Genomic DNA, 17,347 nt, shown 5'->3' with positions numbered 1-17,347 from the left:
CAACCCTGTGTTTATATGAATACTACTTTGTGGTTTGGGTGACTGTTCAATCGTCCTTTCTGATGCGTTTGTGCAGCTAACAATGTTCTTGACAAGTTCTTTGTGGTTTCATTAGTTTTGGCTAATTAATTGCTTAGTGCCCCTTTACTTGAGGGAAGCTCTTAAAAGGACCTGATGAACTTTGGATGAAAGAAGACCAAGAAAGAAAAAGAGAACAAAAAGAAGAAGTTATGACACTCATTCTCAAACTCCTTTTTTGATGTTAATGATGCTGTAAATTCAATGCGAGTTGAAAAAGATAATACACATTGCTGAATACCAGGCATGCATTACTTTTTAGCATAAAAGACCATCTATCTATACATCATATAGGAGCATTTCCAACATTTCTTCAACCTGAGGTAACTTGTACAAGTGTTCCAGAGAAACAAGACAAGTGTCTTCAAAAGAAGATCAAGAACTTTCATCTCAGTTAAAGTACTGAGAATTGTTATTTCATAATCCAATTGCAGACCAAAAAGCGTTCAATTTTCTAGGAGGGGCAGTGGTAGTGATTTGTATTAGTGATAGGCAACTCTGATAACCTGCTTGCCCACATTTTTTCCAGAAAACAAGCCAACAAAAGCAGCAGGACCACTTTCTAGTCCTTCATGCATATCCTCTATATAAACGATCTTCCCTTCCTTGTAGAGACTGATGACATTTTCCAGAAAACGAGGAAATAGGTGCAGGTAATCACTTTGCAAGAAACCCTGCATTCTTATGCGTCTTGATATCAGGGCAAGCAAATTATGTTGTCCTTCTGGGCTGGAAATGCTGTGCTGAGACACCATCCCACAGACAGCAATCCGACCATGAATTCTCATATTAAGAAGAGCAGCGTCGAGCATGGCTCCACCCACATTATCAAAGTAGATATCAATGCCTTCTGGAAAGTATCTGCTCAGTGGAGTATAAGGATATGGTTTTAGTTTAAGACATTTGACCAGTGTAATATTGGTAAATCATTAAAAGTAAAAAAAAGGTGCTTCAAGATAAAAATAATGAAGTGCATGTGATGTTTGATCTGAAACATTTTGTTTGGAAAACTTTGACATGGGAAGAAATACTACTTAAACTGACTTGTTCAAAGAAAGGATAGGTGCTTTGATAAGAACGAGACACAAAAATCATCTATTGAACTGTGACAAGATTGGACTACAGAAGGAGAAGTTAAACATATGATGAAACTAATGTAGTAGGCACAATAATCTAGTTCACTGGGAGACGCAATAAGCAACAAAGCCTTTACCTATATGCTCTGGCTTTTCCCCTGAGTAAGATATTGAAAAGTGAGAGTGCGACTTAATTCGCTTGTTAACTGACACTTCCACTCACCTTTTCAAAGCTGCATCAAGGTCTTGTTCCTCTTTGTAGTTAAAAGCCTCATCAAATCCAAGCTTATTTTTCAGAATATCAACCTAATGGTATGCAAAATCAGCTTCTACGGAAATGGTGCCAACAGTTTTAAGCAACGTAGATGAACTGTTGACATGATACACGAGTAAAATAAACATAAATATCTGAAAGAATGGTATCTTGGTACAACAAGAGACTTACTTTCTCACTTGTTCCAGCACTCCCAACTACATAACAGCCATGCAACTTTGCAAGTTGGCCAACAAGCTGACCAACTGCCCCAGAGGCAGCAGAGACAAAAACATAGTCCCCCTTTTTGGGAGCACAAACCTCGTAGAACCCAGCATAAGCAGTAAAGCCTGGCATACCTGAACCCAAATTATAGTTTCATAGCTGCTGTAAGTATTACAGTTTTTGACATAAAATATTAAAAGACTATGCTACATGGATACTGGAAAAGGAAGAAAACAATTATTTTGTTGGGAAGAGTTGAAATCTAAAACTAGGAAAGATGTAAAAGATCTCAGATCGTGTTCAGGACTAAAGTCTCACTGAATATCTATGCAGAAGTTCAAGGAATATACAACCCTCCCAAAGCTATAGCACAGTTGATTAATACTTCCAATCCAGAAATTAAGTTATCTAGATTACTACAAATGAATGCATTAGCTATAACTGGTCAAGCAGGAATTATGAATCTTCAAGCCATGATTCCATACCATTAAATCCCGGATTCTTTGTGACTGTTAAAATTACATGACCATCTATCTAGCACAGGACAAATTCAAACGAGGTTTTCCATTCACCTTAATCCCCAAAAAGTCTAATTGAGAAATTTGACTGAGGAATTGAAATTATCATTCCAGATTGACTATGGGACAATATACGGGAATAGTGGTATACTAAAGACCATCCATTTCAAACAAGTTCAACTAATGGTATACAAAGCATGTTTAACTATATCCAGATAGAGTTACAAACACAATCAAGGAAGTCTATACATGTCTGGAAGCTTTGAAATGCATGCGAGAAACACAGGTTAGGCAATTAATGATCTGAGATGGACCTACCAAGGAGCCCAACATAGTAGGAAAAGGGAATATCATCCGGCTCTATTTTTCTCAACTGCTCAGTTTTGTAAATTAAGCTGTACTCCTCCCACCCTGTAAGTCCTGAGACCAAGTCACCAGGCCTTAAGTTTGGATTATCAGAATCTAAAACTTCAGACACACCAAATCCTTCAATAACCTACAACCAAAGAAAGAGCAGTTAGCACTGCTGAGTTGGCAACACACTAAAGCTGACATCAAATGCAAAATTCATACATAATGAACAGATGACACCATATGTATTGCAGACTCTTTGCTATTTTTCAATGTCCAGATTCTAACAGAATGTCATTTCAGCAATGATTAGCACTACTGTCATTTCAGAATGTCCAGATTCTAACAGAATGTATTAGCACTACTGTGACCTGGTTAATTTCAGCAATGGAATGTGACTGTTGGACATTCCTATGATTGCTGAAGAAATAATTGTATATATCTACTTCTCAAGAATAGGCTACGGATCAGAAGAACTCTGACTGCAAATAGAAGAATGAAGAATAAAAGCAGCAACATGTAGATGCATACTTCAACTTTGATAGTCACTTGATTGAGATACCACATCAATGTCTTTCTTAGGTGATTAAAAAAAATGGTAAGAAAGAAATTCCACATAATTTATATTTTGGAATGGTTAATATATGCTTCCAAGTGAAAAGGAATCGGGACATTAAGGGCATTTTGGATGTTATTAAAAAACTAATTTTGTTGATGATCTTCAGAGGAGCTACGTTGATTGCAGTCACCCCTAATGTTCTACAGCATTAAACTTTGGGCATAATCATCCCATATACATTTAGTAATGTTGTGATTCTGTGCCTTTTCAAGTTTTAGCAACACCTAAAAATTGACAGCATAATTGGAAATCTGAAGGACTGTAGTTGTTCAATACAATCAGATAATTCTTTTCTATTTCTTGGACAGGAATTGACTTTTGCAACAAGATTTTTATTATCATTGTACAGATCAAGTCCTAAACTGGAAAAAGTCAACCATATTAGACCACTATCCAACTACTCTAGTGTGTATCAGGAATTTAGCATTTTCCTATGCCCAGAAATGAATTTTGACACAAGCAGAGAGCCTAACAACCTTCAAGTGTAGAAATCTCTCGGTACACAAAGTCCTAGTTCTGGATATTCTCAAAAATAATACTTAATACCTAAGAACAAGTCAACTTTACCTCTGCAGACAATCACAATTTACAGCAACATTTTAAAGGGCAAAGCCAGATTACAGGGCTTCCACGATCAGAGAATGGCTACGTTTGCATCAATTATTCTTAACGAAACTTAAACTAAGCATCAGTAGTAAAAAAAAGAAACAAAAGTATGACTGCAATACGAGTTAAACAAGCAAAGCATAGCACTACTTAATACTTATATTCGGGAGTTAAGAAAAGAAAAAAAAAGTAAAACGTGTAAAAAGCATATCAGTTGTAGGAATTAACTGAACCAGGGTTGAAAGGAGGGACGTAAGAGCCTTGGAAGTCCCGCATGCGGCCACGCATGTATGGATCACAGGACAGGTAAAGATTCTTGACCAAGAATGCACCTGACCCTTTTGGAGCTTCAAGCTTGATCATGTTTCCAACCTTCAATTCCATGTCTGTTTCCTTAGGAACTCCTTCTATGTATCCCTTGAATATGACTTGCTTGTTCTCCACCATCTCCCCCACCATTTTTTTACCCCAAGAAATTGATGGTATAAAGTATGGCGTATGAAGTTTGTTGTTTATGGTGTTGTTTCTATAGGCAATAATGCAAGCGCCAATCCATAAGCTGTAAAGTTTAAACAAAGGGGAAATAGTTGTCATGTATTTTGTTAAATGAATTCTTTTGTTCTTGACTTTTAAAATAATAATTTTTTATTTTTTATAAAATAAAATCGATAAAATTTAGCTTCAAAATAATAACTTTATATCTCCTTTTTTTTTTTTTTTTTTTTTTTTTTTTTTTTTTTTTGTCAACACAGGGGTGTCCGGGTCAAGACCCGAAGGCGGCCCGACTAATCCCCTGCGCCTGGAGTACAGCGCTACCCCAACCGCACCCAAGCGTTAGGTGAGGTTCGATCCCACGACCTTGCGAGTGGTTTTCCAGCCGCAGACCGGGTGATCTAACCCCGGGGGCAATAACTTTATATCTCCTAAAAGAGTGAAACTTGGGACAAAGCGTTGGGCAATGACAGTCTGTAGCCTGTACTCTGTAGGCGGGGTGGTTGGCTAGTTGCCTATCTAAATGCTGCCCTGCGTTTAAACCCAAGTTTTTTTCCCCTTTACTTATTTATTTATTGCTAACCTTTTATCTTAATTCTCAATGTCAACACGTTATTAATTATGTAATCATCTTTTCTTTTTTTTTAGTACAACATTGTTACGGTTAATTTTATATTGGATAGGTAAAAAACGAGGAAGATGAACCTATCTAATCCATTGAGAGATTCAAAGAGAGTTAAATAATTTTTAATCAGTACTTTAGAAAATTCTGGAGAGAAAACGCAGTCAAGGGGGTTTCGACCCTGATGCCGCGCCAGGGAGGGACCAGTCTCTACTCTGATGGCCAATTGGTTAATTATGTGATCATGTTGTTTCAACATCTTTGGTTTTCCTTTGTGCCTTTTTATTTTTATATTTTTATTGTTGTTAGATCGAATCATAAAGTTTTCAAGAATGGGTTCCCATTTCAATTGTTTGACTTTTGTTCTTCCCAATGTGTTAGTGAAGAGATATTTTGATCGAGCTACTAAGAGTTTCAAAATTCTTAATATGTATCCTCATCGAAAGTGTAGAAGTCAAAATGAATTTTTTTTTTTTTTTTTTTGTATAAATCCACGAGAATGCTAATTTAGCCAGCATATTGTATTATCTCAAAATGAACAAGCAAGAAAAAGCAATTTTATCCAAGTTTATGTTCTTAAATTTATTTAGCAAAATGTGAGGTACGTCAAAATATTCAGATCATCCTTAAATGATGGCTAGAAAAGTCAGGTCCAACCCATTTTTCCCATCGTTCATCAACAAAATGAAAACATTTCATTTCTATAGGGCGTACACAAGAAAATCTTTGAGCAAGTTGTCATATTGAAAAGATGGAAACTAGTGTATGGAGCTAGGTAGAATTCATGATGTTCCTGCTCCAGGTTTAAAAAGGAAAAAACAAATAAGAATGCAGTTTGAATTACATGAAGAAAAGCAAAATTTTTTTTTTAAAAAAAAGCATAAGTTATTACTCAAGTCTGACAAAAATTATTAGCATTCTTTACAAAAGATGATCCGACCCAAAATTTCTATGCTGGCGACCTTTCCTGGTCACATATTATCAGACAAAACAATTGTGATTACAATACAGCTTCAACTAAGAAGTCACATATTTTGTGGACCAAAAAGAAAAAAGAAAAAAATGAAAGGCAATACAGAGAGCTGGAAACAACTAAAAACACTTCTCGAGCCCTCACTTTCTCTGCAGATGTACAAGAAAACTAGGTATCAAACTAGGCATTTCAAAAGAGCAAACAAGTCAGTCATATACTAACAAGGTACAGCTTCGAGACACACTGGATTTTGGTATTCTATGGACAGACGGGAAGGTCCAAAAATTGGAGGGCAAAAATTCACAAGGTAGATGTATTTTCAGATTGACTCTAGTTATGAAAATATGCTCAAGGAGATCAATGCTGCAGGAGAATGGAGCGTCCCCATGTCCATATCTGCAGGTATGTACATGAGAAGAATATGACAAAATTGGTTTGAACGAGCAGAGACCAACCAGCACTTTTGGTTTACTAGAATGGCCTTACACATTCAAGGACTGTGCAGATTCCTTAGTTGGTCAACGACATCAGAGGTGCCACTAAGGCGCTGGAATTCAGATCGATAAAGGACATTGGATGGGGGAGGATTAGGATTATTTATTCTCTGATTCATACGCCTAGGCTTGCCTGAAAAGCTGTGTCTCACACGAATTCGGTGACTTTTGGCCTCAGCTGACAAGCTGCCGCGCACCTTTACTACCAATATTACTTCCTTATCCCTAGCATCTTCACACCACGAATTCTGTGGGGTACCATCAACAAACTCTTCCAGTGTCTGATATTCTTCATGATGGACTGAAATCTCAGCAATATGATCAGGTTTGATTATGCCAGCAGCTGGAGTGACCTGGTTAAACATAAAATGCAAACTAATTACTTTTCCAGCAGGCATGAAATTTTGTGATATTAAAAAACTGTAGCTATGAGAAATACAGCTACAACTTGACAATTTCCATGACCAAAAAAATAGCACACTTCCTTTCAATCAGATTCCATTGAAATTTGGTCATTTAGAAAGGAGAATATGCAACTTATAAAATGGAAAATAATTTAAAAAAATTCAGAATCAATAAGTCACTGGCTAAGTTGGACCTTGACAATTCAAAATCAATAGACAGCCAAAGGAGGACATTAAATGCATACAGCAACTACCATCATCCGCAAATCACAAGCTCAAGGATCTTAGCCTTGTAATTTTCAACTGCGCTAATCACAGCCCTAAAATATCTGAAATCAATTACTGTGATAAACATAATGCAGTAACATCATCTTTATTCTATAAGGGCCAGAGCCCCAAACTTTATACCCTGAAAGGCAGGCTACCAAGGACAATAAGCCTAAATGACACATGGATTATGTTGAAGAGATGTCAAGCACATACGAAAAGCATAACATGCTGAGAGAATCAAAGTAAAAACCACACTACCGATTAGCATATTTGTACTGAAACAAAGAAGCGAGTCTTGGAAAAATCATGATAAGTGGAAAATTGTTTTATGAGTGCCTGATAATTTCCCTACCTAGTCTAAAGAATAATGAGACCATCACTGCAACCACAAAAAGGTTTAGCATAAAAAATAGAGATGATTTCCTTGAAGACACTTAAATATATGAGCAATAGTAATAGTAAAAATAATACTAAAACAATAGGAATGATAAATAATATTAGTAACCATTATACTAATAATCATAGTAATAGTATTAGTAGCAATAATAATAATGGTAACAATAATATTAACAGGAAATTACCTCAAGCCACTGAGGGAAACCAAAAGAACCTCTAGGACGATGATCGGAAGCCTGTCCATCATCCTTAATGGTGGACTGACCTTCACATATTATTTCAAAAAGAGCTTTCGTCCTTCCAGATTTATTTGTTATACGCAAGATAGATACATCCTGGTTCTGAAGGATTATGTTGTTTGTACTCATAATTGCTTCTGGAATTCTACATAGCTCTTCTCGCAATTGCTTGATTTTCCCATTGGATTCAATGATTTCTCCAAACTCTTGTCGCCTCAAAGACTCATCAACTCGAGCAATCTCCACACTGAATATGCAACGGACAGGCTTGTGATCACTGTCTGTAACATCCATGCAAGCTTCATACCTAGACAAATGAAGAAAACTCTGTAAATTCCAAGCAGATAAATACAATGAAGACATTCGGATACAGAGCCTTCTGCATGTCACATACACGCATCAGAGAGAGAGAGAGAGAGAGAGAAGCATGTACAGTAAACCCACAGAAGTATGCTAAACGAAAAAAAAACAAGGTGATCAACATAAAAGTTGAAAAAAACTAACACCAGACACAAACCGTGAAACTTGTGTATGAGGTGACATCTTGTTTCACTCCAAAGGACACCATGGGTTTAATAAGCGGTCAAATATTAGTTATTCAGGAAGTTCAGCATACATATACCAAAGACACATGCTTCCAGAAAACTTACTGCAAAACAGATGAGACTACAGGACATTCTAAGCTGCAAGGAGACACTGGAGCTGAACGACTGTCACGGTACATAATTCTGTCACACCAGGCAGGAACGCGTTTCTTTTCACCAGAATCATAACCTTAAAAAGGAATAAGATCCAGATAAACTTCATTCTGACCATTCAAAAAGCATTTAAAATTTCTCACAAGGTACCAGGGAGCATTCAAGTTAAAAAAATGCAGCCAGGCTGCTGCTCTAAGCTAACATCTCTACTAAAAGCTACCTGATAAACCAGCCTGATGCCTCTCAAATTTATATGTAGGAGGAAATTTGATAACAGCTTCCCGCATCCCCTGGAAAACATTGCCAGCTTTCATTTCTGCTCGCAACTGATCCTTCTCTCTAAGCCAGTCAAAGCATCTTTGGGAAATAAAATCCCTTGCTTCATCATAAGATATACCATCAAGCCTATAATTCAAGTCACCCAGAAAAACAACCATGTCGGCCTCAGATAGCTCGAGCATCCCCTCAACAGAGTATATACCCGTAACCTGCCAGGTATAGAGGATTTTTACTTTTCCTTAAGCTTACCAATGAGAAGTTACTTAAAGACATGAGACTGCATCAGTCAAATAAAAAGGATATAATTTAGAAAGACACTCTGAGGATGGTCAACTAAAAAGTTAACATACACATACATTAGCATTGCGAACAACTTGAACTGCAGTTGAGACACCAGCTGCAACACGAGACCAAGGGCAAGCATAAGCAATAACGAAGCCAAAACAAGTATATCGAGTATGCGAGCAAGCAAGAGAATAACAGGTGATAATCATACCAGCTGCAGTATTCAAGGAACCAGATGGTCGACTAAAAACCATGGTTCGATATACATAATCAAAATCGGCATTACGACGACTGACAGCCTCTAAGTGCGCAGCAAAGTGGCAATTCACAAAGCAAAAAATCCGACCGTACACCCTCATCCTCAAACCAACAGCTCCCTGTACAGAGATAAAGCACCAAACTAAGAAGCAGAAAAATAAACAGACTCCTCAGAAAATGAAAGGTTAGACCCATGAGTTTCTTCTTCCAGAATTAATATTTCCCTACGAAGTTATCCTAAAGGAAAAAGGGAAAACATGCCCGTTAGATCAAAAGCATGTAATACAAGTTCAATGGAAATATCCCAAGCATTCATTGCTAGACTTCTTACTTTGGCATTCCCTATGAAATATAGACGAACTATCTAACAAATCATTATATACATAAAGGTGCAATAGGTGGCTTGCACTTTTTCATAATACACATTGTCGATTAGTCCCTACGGGACACTAAGGCACTGTTTGGATTGAAGGAAAGGAAGGGAAATGAAAGGAAAGGATACCAATGGAAAAAAAAAGGAAAGGAGAGTTGAGGAAAGTGATTTCCATCCATCTTGTTTGGATTAAGTATGGAAGGAAAAAAAAAACAAAATACTGAATTTTTGTTTGGATTGAGGAAGGAGAAGAAAGGAAAGGAAAAGATCAAGTGTTAATTTACTAGAAAGGATAAGAAAAATTGATCTTTTAAAAAAATTTACATTATTTCAATAAATTAGTTTCATTTCCCTCTGTTTCCACCCACTTTTGGGCGGAAACTATAACTCAACAAAATAACTAGACCCTCTCCCTCCCTTTCCCTCCCAACCCTTTCCTTTCACACTTCAAAAATCAAACCAACCAACAAAAACTAAATCCCTCCAATTCCTCTCCTTTCTTTTCCCTCCCATTTCTTCAATCCAAACAGTGCCTAAGGTAAATTTGCCAACATATTGGCATATGCAAGCCATCAACTATAACCAACAGCAAAAGAAAAATGAAGTGGCAAGCTTCAGAAACCATCTAAATATTAAGAATCAGGCTGATACTATAGATCCCATTAAGTGCTCATGACCTCTTCCTGATTGGCCAGCTTATTATCATAGATCAGTATGGAATCAAATTGTTCACCCTTTGCCTGGTGGATATACCAGTAGAAGGGACAAAAACAACTATACCTTGTTCCCAATAGCACGGCCCCAACCACAAGGAACCGCTGCAACATCAACATCTCCTACATGACTTCTAATGCTGTTTCTGATCCTGAAACATAATTTATTCATTATATGCAATAAGCTAGGCAAGAGAATCAAGCAAACAACAACATCAAAAAGAAGAAACACAATAGGGACCTTCGGAAAACCAGGAAAAAAATTTTCATTGAGAGAGAGAGAGGGGGGTAAACATAAGCACATTCCAAGAACTAAATTTTTTACATTCTTGCACGACACACTGCATATTCAGTTGATTATATAGACAGACAAAACAAACTACAAGAGAAAAACGATATCAATAGGAAAAGAAGACATCTTCTCTGTCACAACTGTATAACCTATCTAATGTCACATAATCAGTCCAAGATGACATAATTTCTCTCAACCAAGAGTTGAGAGTAATGTTCCCATCATATGCAGCGTGATGGAAGAACACCTCAACCCAAGCACTCAAAAACCACAATTCAAGTTCAAGAGGAGAGTATGCAATAGCAATAACCAACAGACAGAGACTTCCACACCATAAAAATAAAAAGCAATAAGATCTACAAGTATACTTACCAGACAGAAATAAGCAAGCCTGCAAGCTGCCTGGAACCAACTCCCACAAATGTTGATCCTTCATCCAAGGTTTTTCCTATCATTTCTAGCCACCATTGTCCAACAGAACTTCCCTCAAGCCCTACCTGCATTACGATACCAATACAAGTTACACAAAATCCCCATAAAGATATATATTCAAATTGATTCTAGAAAAGAAACTAGTCAGCACGTAAGGTGCCTTACAGTTTCTTTAGCAGCAGACATTGCAAGAAAACCAGCACCCATTTCCACTTCCTGCAATCCAAGGACTACAATGTCACAGTCTACAGATGCTGAACCTATCCAGGAGATAAGTGAATCATAAGCAGCTCTTCCTTGTCCAACATTCCATGTACCAGCCAATATTTTTAAGTTCTCCATTCTGGTATAGAGAAAATCCCTCCCAGATAACTCTGAAGACAATATACTATCCAGTGGCCCTGGAGATGTAATACTCCATCCACGTATACCACCATGATTAGCCAAGGTGAAAACGTAACCAGCTCCAACAGCCAAATCTATCACTGGACTTCTATGAGCTGTCCAGCCTCCCAACAGATTGCCACTGAGATCTACTACCTGGATAGTACCACTGCAATAACCTACCCATATACGTGACCCAAATGTACAAAGGGACAGAATAGAATACGAGTGATACTGGAAATCTTGCAGACGATTTCCATTTCCATCCCACTGCACAAGTAATCCATTAGTGCATCCAGTCCAAATCATTCCATCAATAGTTGCAACTAATGCTTCAGTTCTTCTATTATCCTCTCCAAAAGCTCCTTTTACTGCAGCTCGACGAACAGCGTCAGCTGCTCCTAGAATAGCGTTACGTGATCGCTGAAAGAAATTTAAGTTACTTTGTGGCTTCTCCTTCTTTAAACCAGAAACAAACCTCAACCTAATCTCCTCCTCCATCATCTGATCTTGTATACCTGACATGTTGTCAATCTGACCATCTATATTGAACACTTTCAGTAATTCCCTAGTTCGAGAATCCCTGCAAAACCATAACATTGATGATGAAGCAAATTTGTAACAACATTACAAGACAACACTTCTTGTACACTGATGATAAAGCAAATCACATGAAGATTACAAGACAACTATAAGAAGATAGTAGACACCAGACAGAAAAATAGTAAAGAAAAAATGACTTAAACAGCATCTTGGTCCACCACAAATAACAATATCAGTTAGAAAGAAGGTCAATTATAACTTGCAGCAAATTTGAACATGAGAACAGTAAGAAAAATGAAAGGAAGAATTTACAACAAACTAAACTCTTTAAGACTAGGTTCTAACTCAGTATCATATGAAAGCAAGCAAAAGACCTCGTTTAATTCTAGCCATCATTCCCCAATTACAAGTTTGCACATTTCATGCATGCTGAAAAAAGTTATAATCATCATCCAGAAATAGGTTAAAGCCTACATTAAAAAACACTCCACAGCAACAACTTCAACTTTTGGGTAAGACAGTAGTTCAACTTCATACACTCATTATAGGAAACTATGGTTTAAATCCAAATAAATGAAAAAGCTGTCATAGAAATTGAAGAACCCGAAGCATCGACCTATCATCAATAGTATCGCCAGCATGACATGCAAACACAAGAATATAGAAATATCAAATGCATATAATTTGCTGTCCAAATAAGCAGTTGCTTATAAATTGATATGTAAGGTCTCATGAAACAGCTCATTAACATAATACATGATGCAGAAAAGGGATAAATAACTGAATTATGTTAAAACGGGCAGTTGATCCAGATAGGGAAAAAGTGAAAACTAACCAAATCGCAAATGAAAGATACCCAGCAGTCCACACTTTTGCTCTGCAATGGTCAGACAACATAAACTTTATATCAGTGGTAAATATGCTATTGCAGCTACCATTCAAGGTGGCTTGGCTCCTCAGGTCAATATATGACCTCTCTACCAATAAAGAAGCCATATGCCTTTCCTCTGATGTTAGAGAAAGTGACTTTTCAATAGCTTCCCAAGGCCAAGTCTTAATCACACCACCTTCAGACCCTGACCACAGATCCCCTAGATGAAAGTAAAACTAAGAAAATTAGCACAGAATGACCAGTATGCCTAATTATAATGGTGCAATGAGAAATCTGTCAAATTCTATAATCAAATTTCAGTACCCAACCTATACCAGAACAAAGCAAATTCAAGTTCACATGCTTGACAATTGCAGTTTAAGCAGAATACATAGCAACAAGAAGGGGAAAAAATTTGTCTTCCACAAGTAGTAAAGTGCCCTGGCGTCATGAATTCAAACGGGTAAAGAAAGTACAATCAACTGCCCAATCACATGTCATATACCATAAGAGGTAGGGACAACACACAATTTAAGGCCTAAAGTGTATCAAACACATCCATTGTCAGGATATTGAGGCTGGATTGTAGCATTTTAGTCCTTTGTTCAAAATAGTTTCAGATACTTCTGGCAGATTGTGTCCTAATATTGCAGCTTGTCTGACACCCCCGCCCCCCTATGTTGGTCTTCATTAAAACCAAATGCACATACAGAATATGAGCTAGAGGCCAGAAACACTAGCAAGAGTACAGACATAGAGGTCAGTACAACAAAGGACAAGCAGATTTTCATGTTTGATCCATGCCCAAATTAGAAGTTTAGAATCTCTTATTCCTAAACCCCCTTAAGTATGGTACAACCATCAACAAAGAGGATGATTCCTTGAAAGCATTTTGCTTTTATACTGGCCAAAAATTCTCAGCAACTCTCCATGCTGGGGCAAGGTAAAACATTTTGTTTACCAATTATATTTGAGTACATATAAGATTAACAACATGACAACACAAAACAAAGAAGATCATGGGATTGCAAGAAAACATCCTAGTTTCATGACTCCGAGTTAAATTTGCATCCAACATATGCACTCTTTCATACAATAAGTTCAATGTAATTAACTTAATCTTACAACATGTAAAGCACAAGGCAAAGTTTTGGTGTGATATCATATTTCCTGATCTCCACAACTACCATTCAAAATCAAAAGAAATGTCAGTATTTTTTATTAAACCATTGGGTAAAACATATAGGGTTTGTTTGGATTGAGATGATTTCAGATAAAATAATTTACTTCACAAATTCCAATCACCTTTTTATCTTCCCAATCACCTTTTTAGCTCATATACATCACAACACAAAAAGTGCTACAGTAATTATCTCAAATAAACTCCTGTCCAAACAAACTCATAATTTCTAAAGTAATTTGGTAAACTACCCACCCACCCAACCAATCCCTCTTATAAGCACATTTATGGAGTATGTACCCAGCACGAGTTATATACTAACCATATGACAGATCCAAGTGTTAGCTAATCTCACATCACCATTAGGAAGAAGCAGATCATTGAAAGCATGACAAATAGGTGATCATGCTCATTTATGTGTGCCAACGACTGGTATAAATCCAGTGCGTGAATGTGGGCTTATTTCAAGAATAATTTTTTCTTTGGATAATTTTACAAAACCAATTGTGTGCCTTCAATAAACTAGAATCCAAAAGATTATATGCTCCTTTCCTTCTTAAGAGCTTGAAGCATTGGTGGTCTGATATGGTCTTTTATGTACAAATCCTAGCAAGCAAATGTCAAAGTCAGGCAAAGCCAAAACGGTGTTGGATTACAAATACACAAGTAAACAGAGGCAAACACATAACTCAAGGGGCTATGACACAGGATATAAGCAGTTACTAGCGAAAGCGCATCCTTTTCTGGTAGAATGGAAGTCCAAAAGTCTGTTAAGTTTCTACATGAAACCTCTATCGACTGAATTTTTTCTTTTTATGGGTGCTTCAGGAGGGAGGGAGCGGTAAGGAGACAGTTGTTTCTTAATTCCTACCATTTCCATGACTCTTTCTCTTCAAGATTACCTACAAAGTTTATTGATTTCTTCCATTTCCATGACTCTATCTTTAAAACCATAGACAGAAAAAGGTTTGCAAATTGCAATATTAAAGATTAATTACTCTCTATCAAATAATAGTCAAATGTACAAAATGAGACCAATTAATTTCAAGCTCTCAATGTCCCTACTAAAATGTGTAAAGAGCCAAAACATCTAAGCCAATACATTCTCGAGCATTCATATAATCCAATTACAATTACCCAAAAATAGCAAAATTTCAAATATAACAATCATGATCCCAAGTTTACCATGAGAAGTCGTGACCATCGAAAGCACCGGACCACGATGAGCCTGCCAAGAAAGTCCTTCTTTAAACCGACCTCTACTGTTGTTATTGATACCATCCATTTTCCAACACCTAATTTTTCCATCTTTATGCCCACTCCATACCAATCTATTCCCATCATCTCCCACAACACACAGCGCTCCCACCGTCCTTACAGACTCAACATAGGGCGCCGCATCCTCCTCCACAAGCCCCTCAAGTTCACCCCATTCCTCATCGACGTCGAACTCCTCCTCCACCTCTCCTTTCGCCACCCCAGCTCCATATACATTCCCCAAATCCCAAGCCCGAATCCCGCACTCCGACCCAGCCAACATTTGCCTCCCGTCATCAATACACGTAATATTCCTCAAAAACCTCCCAATTTGCTTCTCCCTCAACGGATGCGGACGCACCTCCAAGCTCGGGGGCCGGACCGGATTCACAGCAGACCTCACCGGAAGCTTGAATATCCCCGTCCCACCGCCCATGGCAATAAACTCCGGGAGCGGCTGCCGAGTCTGAGGATGTCTCTGACTCTGACTCTGATCAGGACTCTGAGACTGACCCACCTTGCCGACGTCAGCAGGATGATCCGCGGACATGGAGAGCTTCCGGTCGAGGTAGTCCATCATGTAATCGAGCCGCTTCCGGACGGCTTCGTGCTGGGCGTCGGAGCAGTAGAATTCGTCATTGTCGTCGGACGAAGTGGAGGAGTCGTCAAACCGGTCAAATATCTTCGGGGCACATTGGTAATTTTGGGAAGTGGAAGCGGAGGTCGGCTGATCATCATCGTCATCGTCAACGGGGATGAGTCCGTCGGAATTAGCAGTAGTGGTGGTCGGCGGAGCAGTGAAGACGTCGCCGTATTGGGGGAAGTGATCGGGAGGTGAAAAGGGAAAGTTCTGCGAGAAGGATGAGTGAGGAGGCGATTGGGCAGTGGGTCTAGGAGGACTGGTGGTGAAGAAAGGGTTTAAGTCGTCACCGTCTTCGTCTTTGATCCGACCGTCCATCGCTAAAATTAAAATCTAGAGAAATGGCGTTTTGGAGGCCGAAATGGATGGTAACAGCGGGAACTTCGGGTTTCGCCGTCACAGAAAAAAAAAGATAAATACAAAAATGGACCGCTGTTGTCAAAATAAATTTTTTTTTTTTTGGGGGGCGTTTTCTATAATGGGATTTATGCCTTTATTTTTGTGGGAGAAGGGTCAAATGTCGCGCCAAAGGAGGCTGGTCAACGACCTCCGCCGTCCACGTAATATATATTTTTTTTAATAAGTGTGGACTTTAAAAGAATATACATTATTAATAGATGGGTTTAAAAGAATATACATTATTAATAGATGGGTTTAAGGTCCCCAGCCGCATCTCCTGTCACCAATTGGCTGGATGGTGTTGGTTTGTGAGTCCCTCTTAGATTAGTCTCTGACTCAATTTGGAGATGACTTCTTGAGTGTTTCTAATCTAATTAGGTGTGTGTGTTTATTGCCGTCTCTGGGAAAAAAAGAAGAAGATGAGAATGCATGTCAAATTTAATGTTTAAATTTAAATTTAAATGATGTGATTTTCATTCCATCTGGGCCATCTCGTCAATATATACAGTGACAGTATAAGAAAAATACAAAACATTGTTATTATTCTTTTTCCTTTTTACAAAGGGGTTGTATACCAATTTTAAAAAATAAAATTAAAAAATTTGCTGACAATTTCTATGACAATACACACACACATAGAAACTTAGCACCACATCTAGAACAGCTATCATTGAATGAGAATTTAGACATAGGAATGAAAAATAAATAAATAAATAATATTAGTACAAAATAAATTAAAAATTTTTAAAAAAATAATCAGATCAAATCAGATATATAGGGATCACAAAAATTGTGATTTGTATTTGATCCACATATAGTTTGGCGAGTGGGATATTCGCAAAAAAGTGGATCAATGTGAATCATAAGGTAAGGATTTTTGGATCTTTTGATCATTTTGAACACCCCTAAAATCATTTTTGGGTAATGTTATTTGCAAAGCACTTCTTTGCTTGAGTTCTTCGAATGATAATTGATAGTAATATATAGTCCGTGTTCTTGTTTGTTTTAGATTTTATAAAATTTAATTATAGACAGTGATTATGGTAAATAATTAGAATACGCAAAAGTTACTCTTTGCTTGATTATGAATTTTAATTTTTTTTGTCTATTAAAAAAATATATAATCT

The 17,347-nt window shown here is 37.5% G+C and overlaps 2 protein-coding genes across 2 annotated transcripts; both read right to left on the bottom strand.

Moving 5' to 3' along the window:
* Positions 1–237: 237 nt before the first annotated feature.
* On the bottom strand, positions 238–4,254 carry LOC113707617 (2-alkenal reductase (NADP(+)-dependent)-like). The gene is made up of 5 exons (XM_027229880.2): positions 3,955–4,254; positions 2,469–2,646; positions 1,600–1,766; positions 1,378–1,460; positions 238–939 (listed from the first exon to the last, which is right to left on the bottom strand). Exons 1-5 carry the CDS (start codon positions 4,183–4,185, stop codon positions 561–563), a joined length of 1,038 nt encoding a protein of 345 aa, XP_027085681.1. The 5' UTR covers positions 4,186–4,254; the 3' UTR covers positions 238–560.
* A 1,520-nt stretch (positions 4,255–5,774) lies between these two features.
* Positions 5,775–16,270, bottom strand: LOC113708566 (type II inositol polyphosphate 5-phosphatase 15-like). Its single transcript, XM_072065574.1, has 11 exons — positions 15,110–16,270; positions 12,709–12,964; positions 11,112–11,913; positions 10,887–11,011; positions 10,290–10,374; positions 9,090–9,255; positions 8,950–8,990; positions 8,535–8,802; positions 8,267–8,390; positions 7,563–7,923; positions 5,775–6,660 (listed from the first exon to the last, which is right to left on the bottom strand). Exons 1-11 carry the CDS (start codon positions 16,137–16,139, stop codon positions 6,304–6,306), a joined length of 3,615 nt encoding a protein of 1,204 aa, XP_071921675.1. The 5' UTR covers positions 16,140–16,270; the 3' UTR covers positions 5,775–6,303.
* Between the last annotated feature and the right edge of the window lie 1,077 nt (positions 16,271–17,347).

The sequence above is a fragment of the Coffea arabica genome, chromosome 9e, assembly GCF_036785885.1.
Source record: "Coffea arabica cultivar ET-39 chromosome 9e, Coffea Arabica ET-39 HiFi, whole genome shotgun sequence".
Lineage (NCBI taxonomy): Eukaryota > Viridiplantae > Streptophyta > Magnoliopsida > Gentianales > Rubiaceae > Coffea > Coffea arabica.
The sequence above is the reverse complement of the archived record's forward strand: the minus strand, read 5'-3'. Positions and strand labels throughout refer to the sequence as shown.

What these genes read in the sequence shown, in the direction of transcription:
- LOC113707617 (XM_027229880.2), bottom strand. Translation starts at nt 4,185, where the DNA reads ATGGTGGGGGAGATGGTGGAGAACAAGCAAGTCATATTCAAGGGATAC. An exon ending in CTACTATGTTGGGCTCCTTG is followed by an intron (nt 1,767 to 2,468) that starts GTAGGTCCATCT and finishes ATTTGGGTTCAG; the next exon opens with GTATGCCAGGCTTTACTGCT. An exon ending in CTTGATGCAGCTTTGAAAAG is followed by an intron (nt 940 to 1,377) that starts GTGAGTGGAAGT and finishes TCCACTGAGCAG; the next exon opens with ATACTTTCCAGAAGGCATTG.
- LOC113708566 (XM_072065574.1), bottom strand. Translation starts at nt 16,139, where the DNA reads ATGGACGGTCGGATCAAAGACGAAGACGGTGACGACTTAAACCCTTTC. An exon ending in TTCCTTGAATACTGCAGCTG is followed by an intron (nt 8,991 to 9,089) that starts GTATGATTATCA and finishes CTCGTGTTGCAG; the next exon opens with CTGGTGTCTCAACTGCAGTT. An exon ending in GCATCAGGCTGGTTTATCAG is followed by an intron (nt 8,391 to 8,534) that starts GTAGCTTTTAGT and finishes TTCCTTTTTAAG; the next exon opens with GTTATGATTCTGGTGAAAAG.